The sequence below is a fragment of the Puma concolor genome, chromosome A3, assembly GCF_028749965.1.
Source record: "Puma concolor isolate L17-30 chromosome A3, mPumCon1.1.hap2, whole genome shotgun sequence".
In the NCBI taxonomy this organism is placed as follows: Eukaryota; Metazoa; Chordata; class Mammalia; order Carnivora; family Felidae; genus Puma; species Puma concolor.
This window is the reverse complement of record NC_141669.1, coordinates 13,917,784-13,944,697: the sequence shown is the minus strand read 5'-3', so window position 1 is coordinate 13,944,697 and position 26,914 is coordinate 13,917,784. Positions and strand designations below refer to the sequence as shown.

The following is a 26,914-nucleotide window of genomic DNA, read 5'->3' as shown; positions in this document are numbered from 1 at the left end:
GTGTGTGTGTGTGTGTGTGTAAACATCACTTTTAGTGGGAAGGTGAAGCAGAAGTGGCAGACCTGAGCCAGCTCTCAGAGGTCATGTGAGTAGAGTTATGGAGTCAGAACTTCATCCTTGGACAATGGGTACAAGTGATGGATTGATAGCGATAGTGACACTAACAAAGAGAGGAAAGTCAATGTGGGCTATGAGAAGGGAGATGAGATGCCTGTGTCTTGGTGGTAAAGATAGGAGATGTCAACAATTACTCAAAGAATCTGGATAGGGGGCGCCTGGTGGCGCAGTCGGTTAAGCGTCCGACTTCAGCCAGGTCACGATCTCGCGGTCCGTGAGTTCGAGCCCCGCGTCGGGCTCTGGGCTGATGGCTCAGAGCCTGGAGCCTGTTTCCGATTCTGTGTCTCCCTCTCTCTCTGCCCCTCGCCTGTTCATGCTCTGTCTCTCTCTGTCCCAAAAATAAAATAAAAAAAAAAAAAAAAAAAAAAAAAAAAAAACGTTGAAAAAAAAAAGAATCTGGATAAATTGTGGCCAGACCACAAACTTTCTTCAATATAAAGAAAATCCAACTCATTTTCTCAACTCCCCATTAAATGTGTAGGTAAGCAAAAGTCTCTCCATTTTTTTACTATGATATTGACTGAAATTCTGATCCCTATATCTGCAGGTAATAAGTATTCATACCCTATAGAAAAGGAAAGTAAAAGTCAATAAACAATAGCCAGATGGTTCAGAGGGATTGCCTGCGGCACATGACTAATAAACAACTGAGTCATGACTAGAACCCAAATCTTCTAGCAAGTCCAGTGTCCAGTGGTGGAGTACCTAGCCTCAGCTGTGACACAGCATAAAATGTTCTCCTTTATTTCACTCTCCAATGTATTCTGACTTAGAGAAATCTCTCCTGATCCAAAAAGACTTCTACACCCACCCACCCTAGCTCCCCATGACTTTTCCTTCCAAGAGGCCCTTTATATTTGCCGTCCAGACTATGTGATACCTGTATATTAGTCTGATATTATTTTATGACTGTTATTCATAACCACACATTGAAATTCTAGATTCTTGGAAGTACAGAGACCTATTGGGAGACAATTCATGTTCACAAGATGAGAAGAAACACAAGAGACCCATGAAACGCCTTCATTCTGGTCTACTTTTTCAAGGATATTTGTAGAGCAAACAGCCTTGAAAGATAGAGTGTTTCCAGATATTGCTGTCCATAACAAAAGGGCAGATGGTTTACTGTTCAGTATAATAAAGGTAAAAATCAGCCTCCAGAGTGAAGGACAGACATGCTTGCTTCCCGTTATGAAAGATTCGTGTTCCCTCAGCTCAGGTGTCCACTTCAGGCCCACTTTGCATCACCCTATGGAGACAGGCTCAGGGAGCAGATATAAATGCTGATATGCTAGTTATTTCCATTGCTGTGACTGATGAACTGCCCTTTGTCTCTGGCCCAGGAATCATGTGCCCTTTGCCAACATCCATGAATCTATGGCAGACTAACTTGTTACTATGCAAGCAGGGTAAATTTCAGACCCTTCGCAGTTCTCAACATGATCATGTGGAACAATTCTCCAGTCTTCTCCTGGATACCCAAGAGAATCTTCATCACAGAGCAGGGCCTCAACAATAACAGCAACACCAAGAAATCAGAAGCAAACAATTCTCAGTGCTCAAATTTGGAAGTCATACTATTGTATGTATTTAAACCCAGCCACTTGAGATCGTCAAAATCTTGTCAATTAAATTTCTAAATAACCATTAGTCATGGGACTTAAATTAGTATTGAGTCAGTGCATTATAGTCATTGACAGCATGAATTCTGAGGTCAAACCAGGTGCCTGGATTCAAATCCTAGCTCCCTAATTACTAGCTGTGTGACTTTGGACAAGAAATAACCCCTCTGTTTTTTACTTTTCTCAATGGTAAAGTGAGGATGAGAGCAACACCCTACCTCATGGGGTTGTTGTAAAGATTAAGTGGGTGAATTCATATAAAGCATCAATGCCAAGCACATGTGTAATATTATTATTGTACAGCTGCCATTCCAAATACAGCAGCATATTTCAATGGCATCTAAATTACTTTTAAAACTCCAGCTTTATTAGATCCACTGATTGCACACAATTTCCTGACATAGGCTGAAACATTTAACCATCAGAAATGAAGGACACACTGGTACAGCTCTATTGTAGAAGTCGGATGCTCAGTGAGGGATAGAAACCTTTGCCAAACCTTTTATCGACCATGGTGATGACTGTCAGCACTCAAATACCGCATTCATGAAAGTTATTTTGGGTCCATGTTGTTTTTAGAATCCCCCATTGTTTGAAGGCAATATTGGATCACGAATGTCAAGTCTGTAGCTGCCTAAAGACACTCCTAAGGCTCAGGTGTCTCCTGCCTCATGATGCACATGATCATCAGAGAAAGATGAAAAGGTCTGTACCAGCAATCAGTGAGGGATGGAAGAGGCTGCTCTTGACCTCAGAGCAGCACTGGCATTTAATACCACACTGATGAACCACTATGAGTTTATTCAGGCAAAGCATGAGGTGGAGAGCAAGGAGATTGTACCTCTGAATCATCTGGTTTACTGTTCACACTATTCAGATTCACTAAATAAATACCAAGGCTTCAGTTCATCTTATATAATGAAACCTTAGCCAAGAGTGCCATATTAGGGAACAGAAAGAGGAAGAAACTAATGTTTATTCAGCACCTCCTATGTGTCCTTAATGTGCATTATCTCAACCCTTTTGGGCTGTAATAGCCCCCTTTGAATAGTTGAGAAAATAGGGGTTTCAGAGAGGTTAAGTAACCTGACCATGATCAAAGAGAAGTAGATGGTGAAGACAGCCCCTGAACCAAGCTCTATACCCCAAGACCTATGCTCTTTTCCTTCCCTGTCTTGGGCACCATAGCCCCAGATGCCCATTCTACCACACCATGAGCTTCTTGTGAGCAAGAGAGTTGTGTCCTTATCACCCACATACATATATCTCAAAGCGAAATCTTTAATAATTTTTTTGTTGAACAAATGAAATTGGACATCCAGCAAAATCATAATAAATAATTTGGGTTCTAGAGGGAAATTACCAAGGATAAGTGCTCAGGGATCCTTTTCTATCATGCTGGGAAGCTGCCATAAATATAAGGGGCTTCATGGACTTGTGTAGAGTCCACGAAGTCCCTTATAGACAAGCATCCAGAGCCATAGGGCCTTCTGATCAGGAGGGAGGGCAATCATGCTGGAGGAACTAAAAATACACAAAAGAAGGTTCTATTTGAAGTCCCATTATATATACATCATGCAATACCTTAGGTTTGACATGGACTCCCAGTGCTAGTTGATAACTCTTGCTATGAAGCCTGGAATGAAGCCTGATCAGGCCTACATTGATCACCTGAGCTCATGGACTTCAACAGCCTGAAATGTCCAGGTGTCTCCCTGCAGGGCTTGGAGCAGGTGGGGCTGAACCAGCCGGCTGGTGTTTGGGGTTGCCCTAAGAGGCTGGCTGGGATAGACATTAAACATGGTCTGAAATGAGGAGACACATCAACTGAGGGTATGAGGGCAAATTGGAGTAAACAACAGAGAAATCGTTTGCCGAGTCCCAAGGGCAGATGGTGAACAAAAGTGAAAGCTGAGAATCGGGAGCCAGATCATACCCAGATCAACTGGAAGTTGGAGGGAGCAGGGAAGACGGCCTGGGTCCCTGGCTTCCAACACCATGGAGGGCTGGCCACTCACTTCCGTGGCCCGGCGAGGCGGTCGGTCTCACCCAGAGGTAAAGGATATAGCAAACATGAACCTTTCTTGCCTCCATCTCCAACAAAGCCAACCTATCCCCTTGAGAGCCTAGAAAGGATTCAAAAGTGCTGACCTCTACAGACCCGCCAGCAGCTGGGGCAAGACTTGTCTGAGATGGCTCTGAACACTCTCTATGGCTAGGCAGCAGGAGAGATCAAAGCGAGACCTGACAGTGCTAACCTCCTACAGCTCACCTTCCATGTGACACGATGCACCGGATACCATGACTCTTCCTTGGCTTCTGGAATCTGCTAGGGTTGGCCCAGGGATGAATGAGCCAAGTGTCTGACCCAGAGCCTTACACTCTGTTCAGTGCGGGATTAGAAGTGCACGTGCTAGAGTCTTCACCATTTATGGAGAGAATCCCTCGCGGCCACAGATTTGCTGACAGAATTTATGAATCCATCATTAGCTGTTCAGAACCGATGCGGTTATTTCTTGCCAGCAGTCAGGAATGAATGCATGTGCTGTGCATACTGACAAACATCGTTTACAGTTTATAAATACCATAGCACGTGCTCCCTACTCCAATGGGAACAGATCCGGTTTGCCTGCTGCAGACAAGGCACAATTTCATCGGGTAATTGCTACTGGAAAAGGGGCCCTGTGTGTGCTTCATACATCTGGCCTTACAGCACCATGGAGCTTTTCCATAAAATGTATATTCACGTTGGTACTTGGCAGGATTCATTTAGGAAGAAAGCTGTGTTCAAATAAAGCTACACAGCGCTTCAGGAACCAAATGTTCTGTTCATTGATTTTCTTTTAATGATGCAGTAAAACTCATCCTAGACACAAGAGTGGTTGCTTCTGCTCTTTGTCTTTCCTATCAGGGAAAGAGGGCCTCACGATAGCTTCTTCCTATGAAGTGTTACTAGAACATGTGTGAAGCATTTTTACATCCTCACAGCCATGATCTTGCTGTTCTCTTTTCACCCATTGAGACCCCGAGGCTTAGAAAAGTCAGGTGGCTTCCCCAAGCCCATCAACAGATCTGGAATGCAAACAAAGGTATTCCGACTCCGGGACCAGTGCTGTTTCCTATCTTCAAACCTATTGCATCTCAGTGATGTTTTCTGTTTTCAGGAAACGTTTACAATCCACTTAAAAGTTGCTCCAGCATGAAGTGTGATTCTTCTATTTTAGATGTATATTTCTTACTTTCGAATTAGCTTCATGTCTTTTCACACAATAATACTTCATAAATTACCTTTCTCCTGACACCTGTAAATGTCTTCACATCAAATTCTATCTAATCTCATTAGTGTACTGCAATCAGATGGAAACATACTTGCTCCTACACGAGTGCCGCCTGAGATAAGCCTAAAGGAGTCTTGCATCACGATTACATACGGAAGACCATTTGTGGGGTGCGTGCTGTATGCCAGGCACTGCACCAGACACTTTATAGAGAGACAGCCAATTTAATCCTTACACTATCTGTGTAAGAAGGTCGGTATCAACCCCAAATACAGATGAGAAAACTGAGGGTCAGAGAGATTAAAGAGCTTGTCTATGATCACAGACAAAGCTAGGATTACAACTCAAGTTTGTTTGATGCCAAAACCCATGTTCTTAGGCACTCTTCCTTTTTCCCAACCAACGTGATGCATTTGTATTAGCACGCCATTAAAATCAAGGCTTCTTAGTAGCTGTGTGACCTTGGTGAAGAAAGATGAATATTGACCCCTGCAGATATCCAGGTCCTAAACCCTGGAACCTGTGAATGTCACCTTATATGGCAAAAGGAACTTTGTAGATTTGATAAAATTGGGGATCTTGACCTGGGGACGTTACCCTGGATCTTAAATGTAATCACAAGTGTCTTTAGAGGGAGGCAGAGAGAAGTGTGACACAGAAGAGAAGGAGGCAATGTGACCACGGGTGCAGGGACAGGAATGATGTGTCTACAAGCCGAGAAATGTAGGCAGAGGCTGGACGAAGCATGGCACATACTCTACCCCCTGGAGCCTCCAGAAGTGCAGAGCCCTCACAGCACCTTATTTCAGCCCCTGAAACTCAGTTCAATCTCCTGGCCTCCAGAACTACGAGGCAATAAATCTCTGTTGTTTTAAGCCACTAGGAGTTTGTGATACTATCTCAGTAGCCATAGGAAACTAATACTCAAGAACATCATTTAAACCCTCTACTAAACCACCAACCTCACTTGGATGTTGGTCAACTTGGGTAACACCTAATAAATATCTTCCTTGTTTTCCTAGGGAAAACAAAAAACAAATACATTTCTCAAAATTGGGATTCTTTACAGCAGGAGAAGAGAGTACAGAGTGGAAATTGATAGGTTTGAGGAACACAGACATTCCTTGTTCCGGGGCAGTTAGCAACCGCTTCTACCTTCAGCGAGTGTGAAGCAAAGACAAATGAATTTTTAAGCACTTTTGGTAACTGTTCGCTTAAATGTAAACTGTAAGGTGTGTTCTCTCAGCCTCCAGAGATCTTTAAAAACTGAGGAAACAGTAATCTGTCTCACTAATTTGAGGGTCTCAGCAGAAATCATTTTCATTACTCCTTGAGGCTCCCTGCTTCCCTGTGATGCTTTAACACATAATTTGTGGAATTCTTTTACCTGAACCAGGTGTTCAGAAATGCCAAGTAACTGGAGCCTAGCAATTATGCAACTCCTTCTGATACCAGATATTAGATATTATTAAGAAATTGTTGGGGCATCTGGGTGGCTCAGTCAGTTAAGCGTCTGACTTCAGCTCAGGTCATGATCTCGTGGGTTCTCAAGCCCCACATCGGGTTCTGTGCTGACAGCTCAGAGCCTGGAGCCTGCTTCGGGTTCTGTCTCCTGCTCTCTCTGTCCCTCCCCCACTCATACTCTGTCTCTCTCTCTCAAAAATAAACATTAGAAAAAAATATTATAGAACAAATTGTTAATTTGGGGCCACATGGCTGACTGTTGGTAGAGCATGTGACTCTTGATCTCAGGGTTGTAATTTCAAAGCCCATGTTGGGCAGAGTTTACTGTAAAAAGAAAAACAAACTTGGGGCTCAGTCGTTTAAGCTTCCCACTTTGGCTCAGGTTCATGATCTCACAGCTCATGTCAGCTGTGCTGACAGCTCAGAGCCTGGAGCCTGCTTCAGATTCTGTGTCTCCCTCGCTCTCTGCCCCTCCCCCACTCATGCTCTGTCTCTTTCAAAAATAAACATTAAAAAAAAACTTAAGAAAAAGAAATTGTTAATCTTTAGTTTAATTAATGGCATTGCATTTGTGTTTAGAAGGAGTATTTTTTTAAAGATACTTACTGGAATACTTCTAGATTAAATGATATGCCTGACATTTGCTTGCAAAATACACTGGAGAGGAAATGAGTTGAGCAAGAGAGGAAATGAGCGTCTAATGAGATGATAATATTCACAGATGGTAGGTACATGTAGTCTCATGATGCTATGCTCGTAACTTTTGTACATGTTTGAAATTTTTCTAATAAAATGTAGGTAGGGAAGGAGGCAGGGAGGGAGCAATGCATTGTGGTTGTGGTCCTGTCTGGATCTAGTCTCTCTCTATGCCTCGAGCTGCACGGCCTCCGGTGAGTCACTCCTCTTTCTCATCTGTTAAGTGGGGAGGGGGGCCAGATGACCTCCCAGGTGCCTCTGAGCTGTCACACTCCTGGCTTTAAGCAGGGCTTAGCCCTCCTGTGTGCATTCTTCCTCAGCTTACCCCTCCATTCCCCTGTGTTCCTAAATGCTTTGGCATTCTTCCCGAGAAGGGCAGACTGTCAGATGCCAAAACGACCAAAGGTTAAGCCACTGGGTGACTTCCAAGCAAATCAAGTTCATGGATCTACTGATGTTCAGGAGAACTTTTACCCACATCACCCTCCAGCAATTTCAGGGGCCTTTACTCCTCGTCACCAGATAAAGTGAAAGAAATGGCTCTGCAAATGTCTTTAATAACCTAAATTACAAAAAAATTTATGTTTATTTATTTCTGAGACAGAGAGAGACAGAGCATGAATGGAGGAGGGGCAGAGAGAGAGGGAGACACAGAATCAGAAGCAGGCTCCAGGCTCCAAGCTGTCAGCGCAGAGCCCAACACAGGGCTCGAACTCACAAACCGTGAGATCATGACCTGAGCTGAAGTCAGTCGCTCAACCGACTGAGCCACCCAGGTGCCCCTGTAACCTAAATTTTAGAGCAAGCCAATTCCCTGTGTCCTCAACAAGAAGATCTCATTGGTTAGGACTCCACTGACAGAGAATAAGACCAATTCATTGGCAGGTTAAAATCTGATTTTGCTATGTAAATTTCTAATGTAAACAAAGTTAGAGGGGAACTAGCTAGTTTGCAGAAACAAAGTAGATTACATAAATGTCAGCGACAGAAAGGATTCTGGTGATTATTACACTTAAATCCAACCGAAGAAAAGAAGCTCAGAGAAGGGCTGGCTGCTGGGCCTCCTGATCACACAGCTCGTTAGCCCTAGTGCTGATACCCAATCCCCAAGCTTCCTGATGCCCACTTCTTCCTTAAAGCAGACATGCAGAGACAACCAGTCACAAATTTGCCTAAGAACATGAGAAATACCTTTTTGCTGACATAAGGCAAACCCCCAATATCGCATTGAATCATATGGAAGCTGCTGTTATTCTAGACTTTTAAAAACTGATAGAAGGGGCGCCTGGGTGGCGCAGTCGGTTAAGCGTCCGACTTCAGCCAGGTCACGATCTCGCGGTCGGTGAGTTCGAGCCCCGCGTCAGGCTCTGGGCTGATGGCTCAGAGCCTGGAGCCTGTTTCCGATTCTGTGTCTCCCTCTCTCTCTGCCCCTCCCCCGTTCATGCTCTGTCTCTCTCTGTCCCAAAAATAAATAAACGTTGAAAAAAAAAACTGATAGAATAATGACAATGTCATATGGTGCAAATCATCCTTTTCTGAATGCTAGAAAATGTTTTTCCAATATTAACCAGGGCACATAAACCCCAAGACAATGCACAGCACTGTGCCCTGCTCTAGATGGGGATAATACAAATTCCCCCCCAAATTCTAAGTTAAATATAAAACCAACACAAGGGGATGAGCTCAGGCATATACAAAAGCAACTGTGACTAACATAGGCATGGTTAAACTTCCACAGGAAAAAAAGGGGTGGGGAGACCATCACATCTAAAGGTGGAAGATCCTTTAACTAAAGAAGGGTGGTGGTTGCCAGAGTGGGGAAAGAGAGGCCCCAAAGGCAGAGATTAGCACCGTCTGCAGCTGGGATCCATCCAGTGGCAGTGAAGGTTCTATCTTTAAAACTGAACCAAACTCACCAGGATCTCAGACTACAGTTCCCAAACAGCTCAGGTATGACCTCCTCCAGGAAGCCCTCTCTCTCTCTCTCACACACATACACACACGTACAAATACATGTCAGCTGTAGCCCAAAGTCTCCCTGAGGGCAAGGACCATATCTCTGTCTTTTATTCCCAGTGCCCACCCTGAGCACCTGTCCCAGGAAGCACTCAGGGAATGCCAAGTGTTAGCCTGGGCAAGCTGAGACAGTAAAACAAATCTGAGGACATGGAAGAGGAGGTCACAGGGTAGGGACAAGGATTTTGAAAGAACTAAAAGACCAAACTCTCTCAAAGTGGCCTGGTCCCACTCAAAGGGACCCCAATGCCCAGAACTGATCACACCACAACAGGCGGTGCCAGAGGTAGGTCGATCGGGTTGACTGGCTTCCTCCTCCGCCCCTCAGTCCCCACTCACAGGCCAGCAAACCTGTGCAGTGGGCGTTTAGCGGCTGGCTCAACCCTTAGGCAAGAAGGAACCCGCCATCTCACCACGTGGGATGAACAACAGGTGACCTGCACGGACTGTGGGAAAGCTAAGAGAGGCATACACCCAAAAAGGCACTGCAGCTTTGTGTCACTAGAGGCCCAGTGACCCGGCAGGAATTTTGACTGAAGAGCGTGGCGGGGACAGAGGTGAGAAGGTTCCGGGGCAGAGGCTTCCAGCCAGTGAGCCCAGAGGGAGGCCTACTACCACCACTGGCAGGCACACGCTGCAGAGTGCCCTGGCAAGCCACCATCAGGGAATTAATTCAAGTTATAGGCAGAAACAACTCCTGTTCTGCTCCAACCAGAAAAGCTCAGGTAGAAGGTACAGGATTCTAGCTCTCCTTCAGTACCCACCCGCTGAGAGACATTCCTGAACTCTTGTGCCTGCCACTCACTCGTGCCCAGGAAGCACCCTCACAGTCTGCCTCTGCTTCAAGGGAATTCTAGAAAACTCTTCTCTGTAAACAAATGTGCCTGCTTTGTGGGTCAGGAGAGGACAGGTACATAGCCAGCATTTTCCCCTTTCGACTCACATCCTGGAAAGATCAGAGTCCGACAGTTGGTTGCTCTTTGTCTGTTCAGATGAACTCTGCCCTGATGTGTCCTTAAATCTACTCCCCAACACAGTGGAGCCAGAGGCAGTGTGATGTAGTGTTCAAAGCACAGCCTCTGGAACCTGGATCCTGGGGTCCTCGGCACGACTCCATCATTCACTGTGTGCACTGGCACTTTTCTTGCAAGCCTCAGTTTCCTCATCTTAAAATGCAGACAGGAACAAACCCTTGCCGATAGTGATGTTGTAAGCAATCAGTGAGATGATAACAGGCGGGGCACTTACATAGCAGCCAATTATCATTATTGCTGTTGCTATTATTACCATTACCATTACCATTACCAGTGCCATTGCTGTTACTATTATTACTATTACTATTGTTGCTGGTATTACTATTATTACTAGTACTATGATTACTAGTACTATTGTTGTTACTGTTACTGTTACTATTACTATTACTATTACTATTACTATTACTATTACTATTACTATTACTATACAAGCAGTCTTCAGCTACTTCACTACTAATTGGGAAATCTTTAATAAAACTGGATCCCAAATTCTATTGCTATGCTTCAAAACTATATTTACGCCAACATCAAAAAGGCGTTTGGGGGAAAAGAAAGATTTTTCAAATGGGCAGGGGATGACACACATGAATGAATAAACCTCCAGATTTAAAAGTGACTGTAAACTCTGTTCAGTTATATCCGTCTCAGAAGTCACGGAAACGTTAAGAGGAGAGATGAGTCAGAGTTATCTTCATCAGATAACCCACAGGCAATGTCCTTCTTTCAATGAAATGCATCTACAGACATAGGAAGTAGGGTAATAAATCCAGGCGGCTTTTCCATTCAAAAAGATCTCGGGGAAAGGACTCAGTCTGACAGCATGAGTTAGAGTCATATACATCTCCAAAATTAAGATTTTTCACTACATTCTCTCCACATGGGATGGAGTTGTTCTGGAAATGAATATGTATGTCTTCTTTCATCATGAGGGGCTTTTACATAAGATGCAGACATTACTGTCTCGAAGGCTATTTTTAAGTGGTGGCTTATTTTATAGCTCCTGGCGTAGCTTTTCCCAGTGATTACAGTTTCACTCCTCTGGCCATAGTGAATCATATCTGTGTGTTTGGACACCATTTCTCCTTCCTTCCACTCATGGAGTCTATCTCTGCCTGTGAATGTGGAGATTTACTCTGCTCTGCATACTTTTCAGGTGATGAGGTTTTATCTTAACAGGAGAAATTATAAAACACAAAATACACAGTAGAAACATATCTGTAAGGGCACATGCTTCATTCACATATGGCAACTTGAGTATGTCCCAAACCTGTACACGTGTGATCAATATACCCTGGACGGCATGGTTTCATCACGGACATGATCCTTCTGCCTGCCGCCCACCACCACCACCAGTCTACTGAACAGAAGAACTAGCCCATGGTAGATGTGTATCCAAAATTCAGAAACTAACAGAAAGGGCTCTTGATGCTCCAAAAAGAGCAGTTCCCTTCCAGACCAAGTTTGAACATCCTGAAATATACTTACTTGACGTAAAAACGTACAACCAAGACATTCTCCACACTGAATTAGGCAAGTTTATTAGGCTCCTAATTTCCATGTCTAGAACGTGAACATGGATTTACATGCATTGTCTCATTTTGTGGATCTTACATGCATGGAGTCTTCAGTCAGCCGGGCCTTTGATTCTACTTGTCAGTAATTTACAGTTAGCTCAATGTGAGTAGATGACAAACACAGAATGATACATAAGCCGTAGCAATAAATCCCACCCAGTCCCATTTACCTTTTTTTTTTCCAAAATCATATCACAACTCTCTCTTGTAAAAAATAAATTTCAGAACAAGGCATTTAATTCACTTTACTGAGAAAAATAAAGAAGATTCTATCATTTTGGAGCAATGAATGTCCAACTATGGCTGAAAGGTACACCCTGAGAATTAAATTATTTTAACGAACCCATTGAGGTTTATAAAGCTGTGTTAACCTAACGTCAGGAAGGGACACAAGATACAGGCACAAATGTCCCTGCTCATTTTGCTGTGCAATTCTCCAAGGATGCTGTGTTATAAACATCCTCATTGTCTTCAATGCTTGAAGCATCTGTAGAATCGGGATCGCTCACCACAATTCCCACAGAAGACAGACTGGTAATGAAGGCGTGCATCCGCTGGGCATAAATGTCCCTAATGTTAAAGTAAGGTAGCTCGTGACACTTCTCTGGTGGGTCCTCACTGCACTGGTCCACATCAATGTCCTTCTGCTTCTGGTAGTACTTGGAAAACTTGTTGAAGATAATGGTGATAGGGAGGGCCACCACCAAGATGCCACAGATGATGCACGTGCTGGCGATAAGCTTCCCGGCCAAGGTGACTGGGTGTGTGTCTCCATAGCCCACAGTGGTCATGCTGATGGTGGCCCACCACCAGCAGATGGGGATGCTGGTGAGGCTGGATGTCTGCTCGTCTTTCTCCACAGAGTAGATAAGCACAGAAAAGATGGAAATGCCCACAGAGAGAAAGAGAAGCAGGAGCCCAACTTCATGATAGCTGTGTCTCAGGGTGGCACCTAGAGACCGAAGTCCCACTGAGTGCCGGGCAAGCTTGAGGATTCGGAAAATCCTCATAAGCCTGAGGATCTGGACCACCTTGCCCATGTTTTCAATGTCCTCACTCTCTTCCTCCTTGGTGTCTACAGCCAAGGTGGCATAGAAGGGGATAATGGAGACGAAGTCAATTATGTTCAGAGGGTTTTTCCAGAATTTCTTTTGACAGGGAGCAGCGACCAGCCGGATGGCAAGCTCGCCAGTGAACCAAGCAATGCACGCGATCTCCACACCTTCCAGCACGGGGTCATCCACCTCTCCGTCCTCGTTCTGGAACTCTGACATGCTGTGCACACACATGGCCACAATGGAGGCCAGCACCACGCTCAAGGACGAGATGGCAATGAGCTTGGCAGACAGGCAGTAGGCTGGGTTTTCCATGCGAATCCAGATCTTCTTCCGGAGCTGACCAAATCGCAGCTTGTCAAACTTCTCCAGCTCCTTCTCAAACAGGGACGACTCTTCAAAGGAGGTGTCGGTACTCACGTCATTGCTCTTCTGGTCCCAGTCCTTCTCGTGGTTATCCTCCTTGCGTTCCTGGTAGCGATTACTGCAGCAGGAATCGATGAAGAGCTCGTTGATGCCCCAGTACTCGATCTCCTGGCAGAATGAGAATACGCACAGCTCCTCCATGACATGCAGCTTCCCCGTGTAATAAAAATTCAAAACGTATCTGAACAAGGAGGGGTTCCGATCAAAGTAGTACTCCTTATCGGCCACACTGTAGTCATCGCACAGCTCCAGGATGGCCTCTTCCGAGTGGCAGGTGAGCAGTTTTCCGAGTCTGGTGTGAGGAAACCGCAGGAGGGTGCTTTGGTCGACGGACTGCTTAAAGCCCCCCACGTTCAAGTTGACAAGTTCCTCGTCTTGTCCAGGGCGATGGAAAAACTCACCAAACACCATGGTGGATACAGGAGGCAGGGAGCTGGATGGGAAGGGAGATGAGGAAGTTCACGCTGCACCTGGAAGGAGCACAAGACGGCATTAGCACTGCCCCGTTGTGCCTTGCCAAGCTTATTTTTAATCTGCCCTTTCCAGGATGATGGGCTACGTGAAGAGCAAAGCAGGAAATGGAATAAGAAGGAAAAAGCATTATGCATTTTAACCGGAAGAAAATGAACGCAAAACAGATTGTTCTCCAAAAACTGGGGTTGATGGATCCATTTTTTAGGAAAAAGAAGACTGCCATCTAAGTTTGATGAACCTTCATTCCTAGTTCTTTATTTTTTTTAAGCATACAAAATTTACCTCCAGGCCCCCAAAAAGCAACGCCTTGTGGATCACTTACACAACACAAGCATCCCCAGTCTCAACCATGAGGCTCCCGCATTTGGCAATGCTCAGTTCAAACGTGACAGGCTGGTTGCTGCCTGACTTGTAGCTCACCTCTCCCTGTGCCCAGGTCTCAGTCATGCACCCTCACAAACAGTTCTCTTCTCTGCTCTGACCCTCGCCCCCAACCCACACATGATTAGGGGCTCAGCTCAGCTCTTATAAAAGATGTAGCTTTCCCCTTCTGCTCCCATGTTTCACTCCTTTAAGAGAAAGCCCCATTCCTACGTTTGGATGTGGACAATCAAGAGCATATAATTATCTCCCTGTCCTTAAGTACCCTACATCTTAAAGATATAGTTACACTTCATGGGATAGTGTTTCAGGTACATCCACAGAGAAGACAGTGACTTGGGGAAACCTCTATAAGTTAATTGCACTATCAGTTTCCTCATACAAACACTCTCCTCTCTCTCCTGCTCCCTCCCCTCGCAGACAGTTCCCCACACACTCGCAATTGCCCCATAGATACCCAGTCTATACTGGCCCAGCACATACTGCCTGTTTCTAGTTCTGACACTAATTACGATGTACCAGATCCATTTCTCAGGGAGAAAGGAATAGATTTTGACTATCACCCAATACAATGATACTTCCTCAGAGCAAATGGTGCAGAAAAAAGAAAGGTAGGAGACTATCATATACTAAATTCCTACAGGGTACTATTAGATGCTTCGATAGACACGATGCCATTTAATCCTGCCAACACTTTACAGAATGTGTACAGAAAAATGGATGCTCAGAGAGGTTGAGTCAAAGATCACAGTATAGGTAAATGGTAGAGCCAGAATTTAAAACCAGGTTGGATTAATGCAAATCCATGCTACTCCCACTATATACACCCTCTCCTCCATCCACTTTCTTCCTTATTATAATCCAATAATGCAATGTGGGAAATGCTATAACAGAAATGAGTCAAGCATCTCTGGGCTTATTGAGAAAAGAGCAATGACCCTTGTCATTGGTTACATTTGGCTCAAACATTAACAGTTCAAGCAGAGTTGACCAAACAAGGGGAATGGGCATTCCCAACAGTTGGCACCAAGGGTTGGGCATAAGCAAGATTGGGAAGAATCTTGTATATCAGTCTACAGAGTCTGGACTTTACCTGTAAGCAAGACCACTAAACAATCTTTTTTTATTATTTATTTTTTATTTTTTTAATGTTTATCTATTTTGAGGCAGAGAAAGACAGAGAGAGACAGAGAAAGACAGAGAATATCCCAAGCAGGCTCTGCACTGTCAGCACAGAGCGCAGTGCAGGGCTCGAACCCACAAACCATGATTTCATGACTTGAGCTGAAATCAAGAGTCAGACACTTAACCGACTGAGCCATCCAGGTGCCCCTAAACAATCTTAATCAATGACTGGACACAGCTGTCTTTGCCAACGGTGACTTAGAAAGACCCCACTGACAGTGGAGCAGGGGTCTGCTTGGGGTGAAAGTTCAGGGCCAAAGAGACAGGGCTACAACAGAACAGGTGAGAGGAAGGGAGAAGACCCCAACTCACATAGTGGTGGTGTCTGTAAAGAGGAAGTGACAAAAATCAAGGAAAGTTTATAATGTCAAATCAGCAGTACTTGGTGATTAATTTGAAAGAAAAAAAAAAGGACAGGAAAGTAGAAAAGCAAAACGAGAATGTGTTTTCTACTCTGCAGTAAGTGGATGATACGGGGACACTACTAGAGGAGGCAAAAAGATCAGGAAGGAATTTCTTGCCCCTTGTGTTTACGAAAAGCCAAGGCTGTGGGTGAGACAAGAGACTCCTCCTTTGAAATGGATGCACCAGAGAACACAGCCTTAAAGTCCAGCCTTCTGCCATCCAGCCCAGGAGGAAGCCTACAGTCATAAAGTATGCATGGGCATTCGCTCTCGAGACACTAACCGAACGTGCTCCCATGAGTGTGTTCCCATGAAACCAGAGACCACAGCATAGCTTGACATGCCATTTAATAGATTTGCTGACCTCTTCAAAATACTTGGGTTTTTTTCTGCCTCTGCTTTCTATTTTTAGTTAGATATCTTCTTTGAAGGGCCTAAATCAGAGCTCCTGGCTTGGTCCAAATATTTATGGAACTTCAGATCTCTAACAGCAGGCTTGAGCTCATGGCAAGTATAGTAGTAAAACGTTCCAAGGACCTAGTTTTAGCTAAGCTGGCACTAAGACTTTAATGGACATTTTCTTCGGGTGGCTTATTTTTCATCTCTTTGGCTCTTCTGGAAAGCCCCAGCAATAGAATGCCAGGGTCTGCCTTCATGACACACGTGCATAAGCCGGTCTCAGGGGGTGTGTCATCCACTTCCCGATCATTCTGCGGGCACTTTTCTACAGGACCCTGTTATCACCCTTGATGCCAGACTTCCCATTCTGTCCTCCTCGCTTTGCATTCGCTCTGTGCTGGTGAAAGAGAGCCCTTCGTGAGGCCCACTCATGCCTCAAAGTCTGATCATTAAACCAACACACATCGTAAAAGAAGGGGCTCCTGTTGGGGGCTTTCGGGAGAGAGGAAAAGGGAAGCATCTCCAGATCAGGTCCAATGCTTGAGCTCAGAGGGCAAGCTAAGATGTCCCAGGACACAGAGGCCAGAGGACGGGGTTGGTTTCCTTGGCTGTGTCCATCCCACAGCAGCCAGCAGGGGGCAGGGAAGAAAGAGTTCTCACCTTACCTTCTGTAGCTAGGCTCCCTGGCATGCAGACAGCCCCTTGCCAATCACAAACATCCCTTCTGTCATGTGTCCCTCACTACTACTCTGGGATTTTGCCAATGAGGAGGCAGGATCAGAAGAGATAAGTGGGCATAATGCAGCTATTAAGGGTTAGAACAGAGGCGCAAGCTGGGGTTCCTTACACCAATTCCAGGGCTTTGTACAGCACTGCCTCACACATCTAAAGCAACATAAAGAAAGGCAGATACTGAACATCATTATTTCCAAGTTTCCTATGTCAGACCAGCATCTATTTAACAGCCATTCATTTACTCCTACCCAGAACACATTCACCAGATCAAAGGTATATTTACACATATCTATGTACATTTATGATTAATATAAATTACACATTTATAATTTATTTATATATGTAAATGTATACATTTATTTATAGATGTAAACATATACACATTTATGTGTATTTATAAATACATAAACTTAAAATACATTAAAGCATTTCCTTTATGCATGTTCATGTGATCTATAATCCAAAAATTGCCTGCATCCTCTATTAATGAGTCTGTGGGGAAGTGGGTGAGGAGAGGTGGGCGATGCAAAATGAAGGGGAACCCTTTTGGAGGAGAATTTGACAAGATGTAGCAAAACTGTACAGGCATTTACCCTTTGCCCCAGCAATCCCTCTTCTAGAAATCTCTCCAAAGAGAAACAGACAAAAATTAAAAACACTTGCATAACTGGAAACAATCCAAACAGCCATCAATAGAAGATTGGCCAAATAAACTACGGTCTCTCTCCCTCTCCTCTCTCTCCCTCTCCTCTCTCTCCCTCTCCTCTCTCTCTCTCTCTCTCTCTCTCTCTCTCTCTCTATATATATATATATATATATATATATATATATATATATATGCAATGGAGTGATTTCTAAGATATATTATTTAAGTAAAGGGAAAATATGTGTGTGTGTACATACATCATATACATGCATATACACACACATACGAACACACACACACGCATGTACACACATGCTTATGTAAAGAAAAAGAAATGGCAAAAGGATAAACCAAAAATGAAAAAAGTGCCTCCCTATATGGGGAGAGAGGGAACAGGATATAGGGCACAGTGTTGGAAGCTGGACTTGGAACTGTGTAAATATTTTACATAATTATGAAACAAAATTAAATTTAAAAAAGACAATCCTTAAAAATGTAACCTAACTGTATATCAAGTTGGTCAGTAACTTCAGAGAGATAAATTATTCCAAGGTTTTTTTTCATTTGTTTATTTACTTTCGAGAGAGTGCAAGCAGGGGAGAGGCAGAAAGAGGGGGGCAGAGGATCCAAAGCAGGCTCTGCGCTGAGAGGCAGACAGCAGAGAGCCTAATGTGGGGCTCAAAATCATGAACTGCAAGATCACGACCTGAGCCAGGTCAGACCTTCAACCAATTGAGCCACCCAGGTGCCCCTCAAGGTTTTCTAAATTTAATTTAATTTCAATAATCTGACTGTACATCCATAGTGGTATACACCATAGGACAAATATAGTATAGAAATCTTAAAATATTTTTAGTATTCATGTTGGTATAATTATTCTGAAACTTTTATGCATACACATAGGTTAAAGCAAGTAAATGATTATGTTAATATCATTATCCCCCAAGATTTTGAGGGCAAAATAAAAGAAATATAAATATAAAATCAAATAAATAAAATAAAAACCCAATGATCCTAAATCTGAACTAGGAATATCATTATGGACTGGTAATTTAATTTTTCTTAAAAGAAAATCTTATTTCCACTGAAAAAAACCTACAACAGAATGACTATCTCCAGTGGATGCTCTGAAGCATCACTTATATTTCCCCTTTAGAATTGAAACACTCATTCTCACACTTGCTGGAAGTGTTAATAGCTAAAGGGCTCTCAGTTAAGTCCCTCTTTGGGAATCACCCTCAGCCAAAGAGAGCTGCCTTGCCCAAGGTCACACTCTTTCACCAGGCAAGTTCACATCCAGTGGCTTATGTATGGGGAAGCTACAACGACCCAGCACCTTTTTCTCAAGGTGGGCACCCGAGTTCCAGAGTTCCCGTAGGATCAGCTAAGATTTCTGTCACAACTTCATCCCAGTTCAACGCCTCTCCTTACCCAACCCTACTTCCTTCAATTCCCACTAGTATTTGTCCCAAGGGAACCTCCCAACAAACTTTCTGAACATAAATTTCTGTCTTAGTCTATTTCCCTGGGAACCCAACCGAAGACACCAAGTCAAGAGCAATGAACATCTCGAGTTTGTGCAGATTGAGGTATCAAAATACAATTTCTCACTAAAATAACAAGGGCTTCTTGGAGAAATAGACAATCCCAGGTCTGGGGTAAGAAATACACAAAATAAGCCTGGACTATCTTGTTACATGAGAAAGCAAGGAACAGAAGGACAAGGGAAGGGAAGGACAAGGGAATATTCAAAGGGACTCAGGACCAACTGGAGACTCACACTGGCCAAAGATTTGTGCATCAAAAAGAAAAAATCTCCAATAGACTGAAACACATCAAGTATGTTAAAATCCCCGAGTTCATAATAATATTTTTTAAGAAAGAAAGAAAGAAAGAATACATTGGTCACCTTTGAAGGGTACTAAAGTACCAACTCGTTACTCTGGAATGTGAGACAAAAAAGGAAATCAAACATTTATCTTGTTTTCCTGCATGAATTATACCTTAGGAGAACCATATAGTAGTTAAAGAGGGAAATTTTTCTTTATAAAAATATTCCAACTCAAAAACAATTGTAACAGAAACAATTAAAATAGTACACTAGAAAATATTTATCTAGATTGAAAAACACAGTTTGAAAGTAAAAGCATGAAAACAGTAACCAAAAGAAAGCAGGAGTGGCTATACTGATAACCACACAAAATAAAATTTAAGACAAAAATTGTTACCAAAGACAAAGAGCATTATATAAAAATAAAACAGTCAATTGATCAAGAAAACATAAAAATGACAAATATAGATGTACCCGGCAATAGAGCCCAAAAATACTATCTCTATTTGTAGATGACATGATTATGTATATAGAAAATCTTACAGAATACACACAAAAAATGTATTAGAACTAATAAATAAATTCAGCAATGTTGCAGAATATGACGTCAATATACAAAAATCCATTGTATTTCTGTACACTAGCAATGAGTAAACAGAAATATGAAATTTAAAAAACAGTTCCATTTATAGTAGCATCACAAAGTTATTATTTAGCAATGAATTTAACAAAAGTGGTACAAATTTGTGCCCAAACTACAAAATATTGTTGAAAGAAATTAAACAAAAATAAATGTACAGACATCCCCATATAGCAGTACTCCCCAAATTAATCTATAGATTGAACACAATTCCCATCAAAATATTAGCTGCCTTTTCTTTTCAGAAATTGACAGACAAGCTGATTCTAAAATTCATATGGAAGTGCAAGAAACCCAGAATAGTCAAACAATCTTGAAAAAGAAGAACAAAGTCAGGAAACTCATACTTCATGATTTCAAAAATTGCTACAAAGCTACAGTAATCAAGACAGGGTAGAATTGGCATAGGAAAGAGAGGGAGATCAACGGAGCAGAATTAAGAATCCAGAAATACGTCCATATCTACTGTCAACTGATTTTCAACAAGGATGTCAAGAGAATTCAATGGGGAAAGAACAGACTTTTCAATAAGTGGCACTGGGACAATTGGACAGCCACATGCAAAAGAATAAAATTGGATGCCTACCTCACACCGTATACAAAAGTTAATGAATCAGTGGATCAGAAACCTAAATATAGGTGCCAAAACTATAAAACGCTTATAAGAAAATACAAGCATAAATCTTTGTGAGCTTGGATTAAAGTGACTTCTTAGCTATGACACCAAAAGCGTAATAAAATAAGAGGAAAAATAGATAAAATGACTTCAAAAGTAAAATTTTGTGTTTCAAAGGACACTATCAAGTCAAAGGACAAGAATCAAGAAAATGAAAAGACAACCCACATGATGTGAAAAAATATTCGCAAATAAATTATCAATAACGATTTAGTATCCAGAATAAAGAGCTCTTACAACTCAATAATAAAAAGCCATATAACTTACTTTCAAATGGGCAAAGGATTTCTTCAATAGACATTTCTCTGAAGATATACAAATGGCCAAAATGTCCGTGAAAAGACGGAAAATCATTCGTCATTAGTGAAATGCCAGTTAAAAACACGAGATAACACTTGCCACTACTAGGATGGCTAAAATCAAAAAGTAATAATAATGTAAGCATTTTAGCATAATGCAAGTGTTAGTGAGGATGTGGAGAAACTGGAACCCTCATGCATTACCAGGGGTAATGTAAAATGGTGCAGCCATTTTGTTTTTTTTGTTTTTTTTTTTTAATTTTTTTTTTCAACGTTTATTTATTTTTGGGACAGAGAGAGACAGAGCATGAACGGGGGAGGGGCAGAGAGAGAGGGAGACACAGAATCGGAAACAGGCTCCAGGCTCTGAGCCATCAGCCCAGAGCCTGACGCGGGGCTCGAACTCACGGACCGCGAGATCGTGACCTGGCTGAAGTCGGACGCCCAACCGACTGTGCCACCCAGGCGCCCCTGCAGCCATTTTGGAAAAGAGTTTAGCCCATTTCTGAAAAAGTTAAACATAGAATTACCATATGATCCAACAATTCCACTCCTAAGTATATTTATAAAGGAACTGAAAATATATGTACAAACAAAACATATACACTAATGCTCATAGCAGCATTATTGATAATAGCCAAAGAGGGAAAACTACCCAAAAGTCCATATCCATTAATTGATGAATGGATAAACAAAATGGTCTATCCATTCAATGGAATATTATTTGGCCATAAAAAGGAATGAATTACTGATACGACAACATATTTCGCTGTAGATAATAATGTTTTGAAAACATTATTCTAATGAAAGAAGTCAGACCAAAACAGGCCACATATTGTATGATTCCATTTATATGAAATATCCAGAGTAAGCAAACCCATAGAGACAGAAAGCAAATTAGTGGTTGCCAGGGGCTGGGAGGAAGAGAGATAGGGTGTGAGTGCTAATAGGTATGTGTTTCTTTGGGGGGTGATAAAAATGTTCTGGAATTAGATGACTGTACAACCTTATGAATATACTAAGAACACCCCAATTATGTATTTTAAAAAAGTAAGTTGTATTGTAAATGAAGTATATCTCAATAAAACTATTCTTTAAAATAGGGTTCCATCTAATGGAGAAGGAATGATAGAATTAAAATCTCCCTATTTCACAAGGTCATCATGAAATGACAGATCTGGGTTGCTAACACCCAGATAAAAAGCTGGTGGGGAACTTTACCACAGCTACATCAGAATGGCAATACCTGAGCTCACTGATCAAGCCCGAAGTAACAGAAAGAAACAAGACACAATGTGCCTCATGATACACATGTGCCTCATGATACACAATTCTGCAGTATTTCAACAACAGCAACAACAACAAATCAGGCCTGAATTTTATTGAGAGTCTAGATCTGCCACTTGAAATCACATGGAGATTTCAGGGGAACATGTGCAGTGAGTGACACAGCGAAATCCAGACTGTGGGAAACTGTACAGACAAACGGCACAGACCAGATAAGCGACATATCAAACAGATCCAATGTGTGGGCTTTGTATGACTCCCGATTTTAACAGGCCAAATGCTTAAAAAAATATGAAAAACAGGGACGTTGGAGCACCAGCTAGATACATGATCATATAAAAGAATGATTGTTAATTTCTCAATGTGCTGATGGTATTGTAAGTATGCTTTTTAAAAGAACCCTTATCTTTTGAAAGTATATATTAAAATTTTATGGATAAAATTATACATTTGAGATTCATTTCAAAATAATCCATGGGGAGTGACAGAGTCGGGAGGGGTGGGGGAGGTGTATCTTACTCATACAAGATATGGCCATGGATTGATCATTGTTGCAGTTGTGTGATGGGTACAGGAGTTCAATGTAGTATTCTCCCTATTTTGGTACATGTTAAAATTCTCCATCAAAAATGTTTCAAGAAAAATTTACCACGCACCTTTTTGGGCCATGTACTGTGTAGTAAGTGCTTTCACACACACTATTGGTTACCCTTGAATTCCCAGCAACTCATGCAGTACCCGGGCACTAGGAGGGAATGAGGAAGCGTCATGGAATGAATGAAGAACCTCCTTGAATTCTCTAACAGTCCTTAGTGGTAGATCTTATATCCCACGTTGCAAATAGGGACACCTGAGATGCAGAGTTTGGTCAACATTATCCAGCTTTTGTGTGGCAGACTCTTTCCACTATGCCTCAAACATGAGTATTTAAATTTAAGTGGGAGGCAGGAGGGACTGGCTGACTTTTAAATTCACAGAGTTTTTTATCATCCTCATTAAAGAATGCTATACTCCTTACTGGGGGATTGGGTATAAGCATACCGAGGACACATGGAGTCTCCAATCAGGCACATCTGGGAGCACAAAAGGCATTTGGCTGCAAAGCTGAAAAATCAACTGCTATTTTTGTCCTCTTTCTCAAGAAGATCATTGGCTTCTGTATCGCTCCCCCTGCCTACTACTAACCCAAATTACTCATGGTGAGAACACTATCTACTGTATTTGGCTACCTTGTGCCTCTCGGTGTTTACAGGATTGAAAAGAAAGAAAAAGATGTCAAAAATCCAAGATATCCACTGAAGCTTAAAAGAAAACCTGCATTGATCTTCTCTCCAAGTGGCACCCTGTAAAAGGCTTTTCAAAGCCATTAACCTCTTACTCACCTCTTCTTAGTCCACTTCCCTCTCTTTTTGCTTTATGCTCTCAAACTCACTTAAAAAATACTCTCGGAACAGAGTCTTTTCAAGGCTGACAAATACACATGCACACAAGTGCATGAGTGGCTTTGATAATGCTCTGGCTTTGCTCGGAAAAATAACAAAAGCATAACAAACACAAGTCGGTATTTTTATGGGGCAGAACCACTTTTTTCAATCAATCCCACAAATGTAAAGAAAAACCTAGATTCCTTCTGCCCTCCCACTTGTCCAAAATCTATGTTAAGTCCTCCTATCAAATTAAAGCAAATAGGGCATTTTTCAGAATTAATACTGCCATCTTTTTGGAACATTCTTTTAAGAGCTGCATTTTATCCCATTAAATGTAAAAGAAAAATCACTAATTTTTAATTTTTTTTTTTTTTATTTTGAGAGAGAGAGAGAGCAGGGGAAGGGCAGAGAGCGAGGAAAAGACAGAATCCCAAGCAGGCTCCGAACTTTCAGCACAGAGCCCAATGTGGGGCTTGAACTCACGTACCATGAGATCATGACCTGAGCCAAAATCAAGAGTCGGATGCTTGAAAGACTGAGCCACCCAGAAGCCCTAAAAATCACTAATGTTTTTTAAAAGGTTAGGTCCTGCTAACTCATATTTCTGCCCATGGCATGTGAGAATATTCCAAATAAAACCAAGCAGATGTAAACAGAATTAGAAATCTAAAGTCAATCCACACCCATGAATGGAGGTATCCTCCCCAGGCACCTTCGCTGACCTTTGCTGATCTTCTCTTCCAGCAAGCTCCCTGTGTACTGGTGTGGGTAACATGTAAGGAAAAGAACATCGGTAATAGATAATGGGCCAGAGAAGATAAGAGGGCATGGTCAAATGTCAGTGGCATTGCATAGCCCACCCTATGTGTATTTGGGAATGGAAATGCTAGGGTTCCTTGCTTTAGGCCCTCGTGACTCAGTGTTGTTAGAACCAGTAAAATAGTGCAATTCTGAAAAACAAATAGCTACTTCTGAGACATCTAGAAGGTCATGCCCAGAGCCAGTGTATAGAATACATGAAATTTCAAAGAGCTTTCTGGAAGCGAGGCAGCTTCCTCCACCTGGAACAGTCCTCTTAGAACTGTATTCATTCCATCTGGACCTCTAGTTAGTGTGGCTGCTCCTCTCCAGGGATCCTGTAACTCATACAGCTCATCCTCCAAGCAGAGGAGCCTATCAACAGTCACATTATGTGGAGGAACCCACACACTAGTGGTTGTACTGGTGAAGTTCTGGAGTCCAGGGGAGGGAGTTCTGGAGAATCTGAACACACCTGAGCCAAATTAATAGGTCCCCTCCACCCACTTCCTCATCCCCTCACCTTACAACAGCCTGCAGGGCACTATTATTTTAGCATCCACCACAAGACAGTATAATGTTTTCACAGCTCTCCTCACCACCACAGACCTGACGATGGCTGTCACTAGACCCTAAGCTCTTCCATGGAAGGAATCATGTATTGCCACCTCTACAGTCTCAGCCGTTTATGCTAATTTCTGCCCATGGTCTAGTGAAAGATACTCTTTTATCTGGAAGAATTAAAAGGCTATCACTGTTTTCGTCCAAGAGCTAGCAGAATGATCTAGACCAGACAAGGTGAAATGAAATGCTTCCAGCGGCCAAACAAGCCGCTGGTTGGGCTGGTTGGGACTGTGGTGAACTCTCCAGAACATTGTTGTCCATTGTCCTTTGTGGAAGCAGAGGGCTGGTGCTCCAGGAGAACCCAGAAATCCTGATTTTTATGAGGGATAGCTCAAGTTTTATTAGACTTGATCCAACATGTTCCTAACGTTATGCGGCTCACACAAAATGTGTCTCCATGCCAGCTACTTCCGATAAGCCCCCAATCTGCAGCCTGACCCAGACTTACCAACCCAACTCCACAGTCCATTTTAAGCCAGACTGACTTAAATGGACACAAATGGAATTTTATCTCAATAATACTAGTGCTACTTCCTCATGTCTGAACTATCAATGTCAAAAGGGGAGATGGGCAATGTGGGCTACGGATTCTTCCAGAGCTGCCTTCGTGCATCCCCCAAAAGAATCCAACCTATTTCCTCCCAGGCTGGCTCTCTCCTTTCCTCCTTCGGTCACGTGCCCCAACTGCCAGTGAATTTGAGTCAGAATAGTCTCCCCGGTGTCTGACCTTCATTTTTGTCACTACATTGTAAGGCTCATTCTGCCCTCCCTTTGATAAGTAAAGGGGCCAGAGAAGAAGGTCAGTGGAAGCTCTTACCTTTGTGGTGTTGATGTCACACTCTCTGCCCTCATCCTGTCCAGTGGAATGTCCATCATCATCCAAGAAGCTCCGCCCTTCTTCCCTCGCAGGAATGTGTGGTGTGCGCAGGCATTTAGTGGCCAAAAAGGAGGGAAGAATCCTGTTCTCTGGTTGTAAGGGCCAAAGCAATCACTGGGAAATCACTCTCACCTGCCGAAGAAACCATAGGTCAAGTTTTGGCTCCAAGGAAGAAACACACCCAACATGTTCTATCTCAAACTCAGCAATCTGGGCGTTTTACTGATTAGACCTATATCTTAGAGGCCCATCTCATCTTAGGAAGTGGGTGGTCTTCTCCCCACCACAGAACCATCATCACTCCCACTGCACACATGGATAGAGAGGCATCATAGTCCCAGGACCAGACTCACAATTGCTCTCAGGCTCACAGACTCTCAGATCTTGACTGTAGTGGACACTTGGGACTCTCCACAGACCCCGAAGCCAATAAAACCTCCAAAGATAACACGAGGCACTAGAGACAGGGCTGTGGTCATTCACCTCCCACACATAATTTCTTCTGGGAGCATTATTTCCCTAGCTAATTCATCAAGGATATACTTATAAGCCTCTAAATGAATACATTTTAATCCATTTCAGAGACCCAGTTCTGAGTGTGACTGCCCTAATAGAATTAACAGTGCTGCTCTAATTTGAAATCAATTTCAAAGACTGGCCAAATTCGATTTTGCTTTATTTGTCCATTGTTGTATTTCACAGATCAGAAAGGACTACACAAGCTAGATCAGAGTCCTCCAGTTAAAACGTGTGTGCGTGTGTGTGTGTGTTTGTGCATGTGCGTGTGTATGTGTGTGCATGTGCGTGGGGGGGGCGGGTAAATTTGTATCAAAACAAAAGGACAAATTTACATTTCTCTCTCTGAATAAATTAAAGAAACCACAAAAATGTCCAGTTCCCAACAAGGTAAGCTGTGCCTCATGTTGATAAATTCCCATAGATTTATACT

General features: G+C 42.7%; 1 protein-coding gene across 3 annotated transcripts in view; it reads right to left on the bottom strand.

The window, feature by feature from the left end:
• Window positions 1-11,739: 11,739 nt before the first annotated feature.
• Window positions 11,740-26,914, bottom strand: part of KCNS3 (potassium voltage-gated channel modifier subfamily S member 3) — a 39,610-nt gene continuing 24,435 nt past the window's right edge. For all 3 annotated transcript variants that reach the window (XM_086700071.1, XM_086700072.1, XM_086700070.1), the window contains exons 2-3: window positions 25,906-26,097; window positions 11,740-13,752 (exon numbers count right to left, since the gene is read on the bottom strand). In XM_086700071.1, the coding sequence (XP_086556197.1) occupies window positions 12,218-13,693 (1,476 nt within the window). In that variant the 5' untranslated portion in view covers window positions 13,694-13,752; window positions 25,906-26,097 and the 3' untranslated portion in view covers window positions 11,740-12,217. The remainder of the gene's footprint in view (window positions 13,753-25,905; window positions 26,098-26,914) is intronic.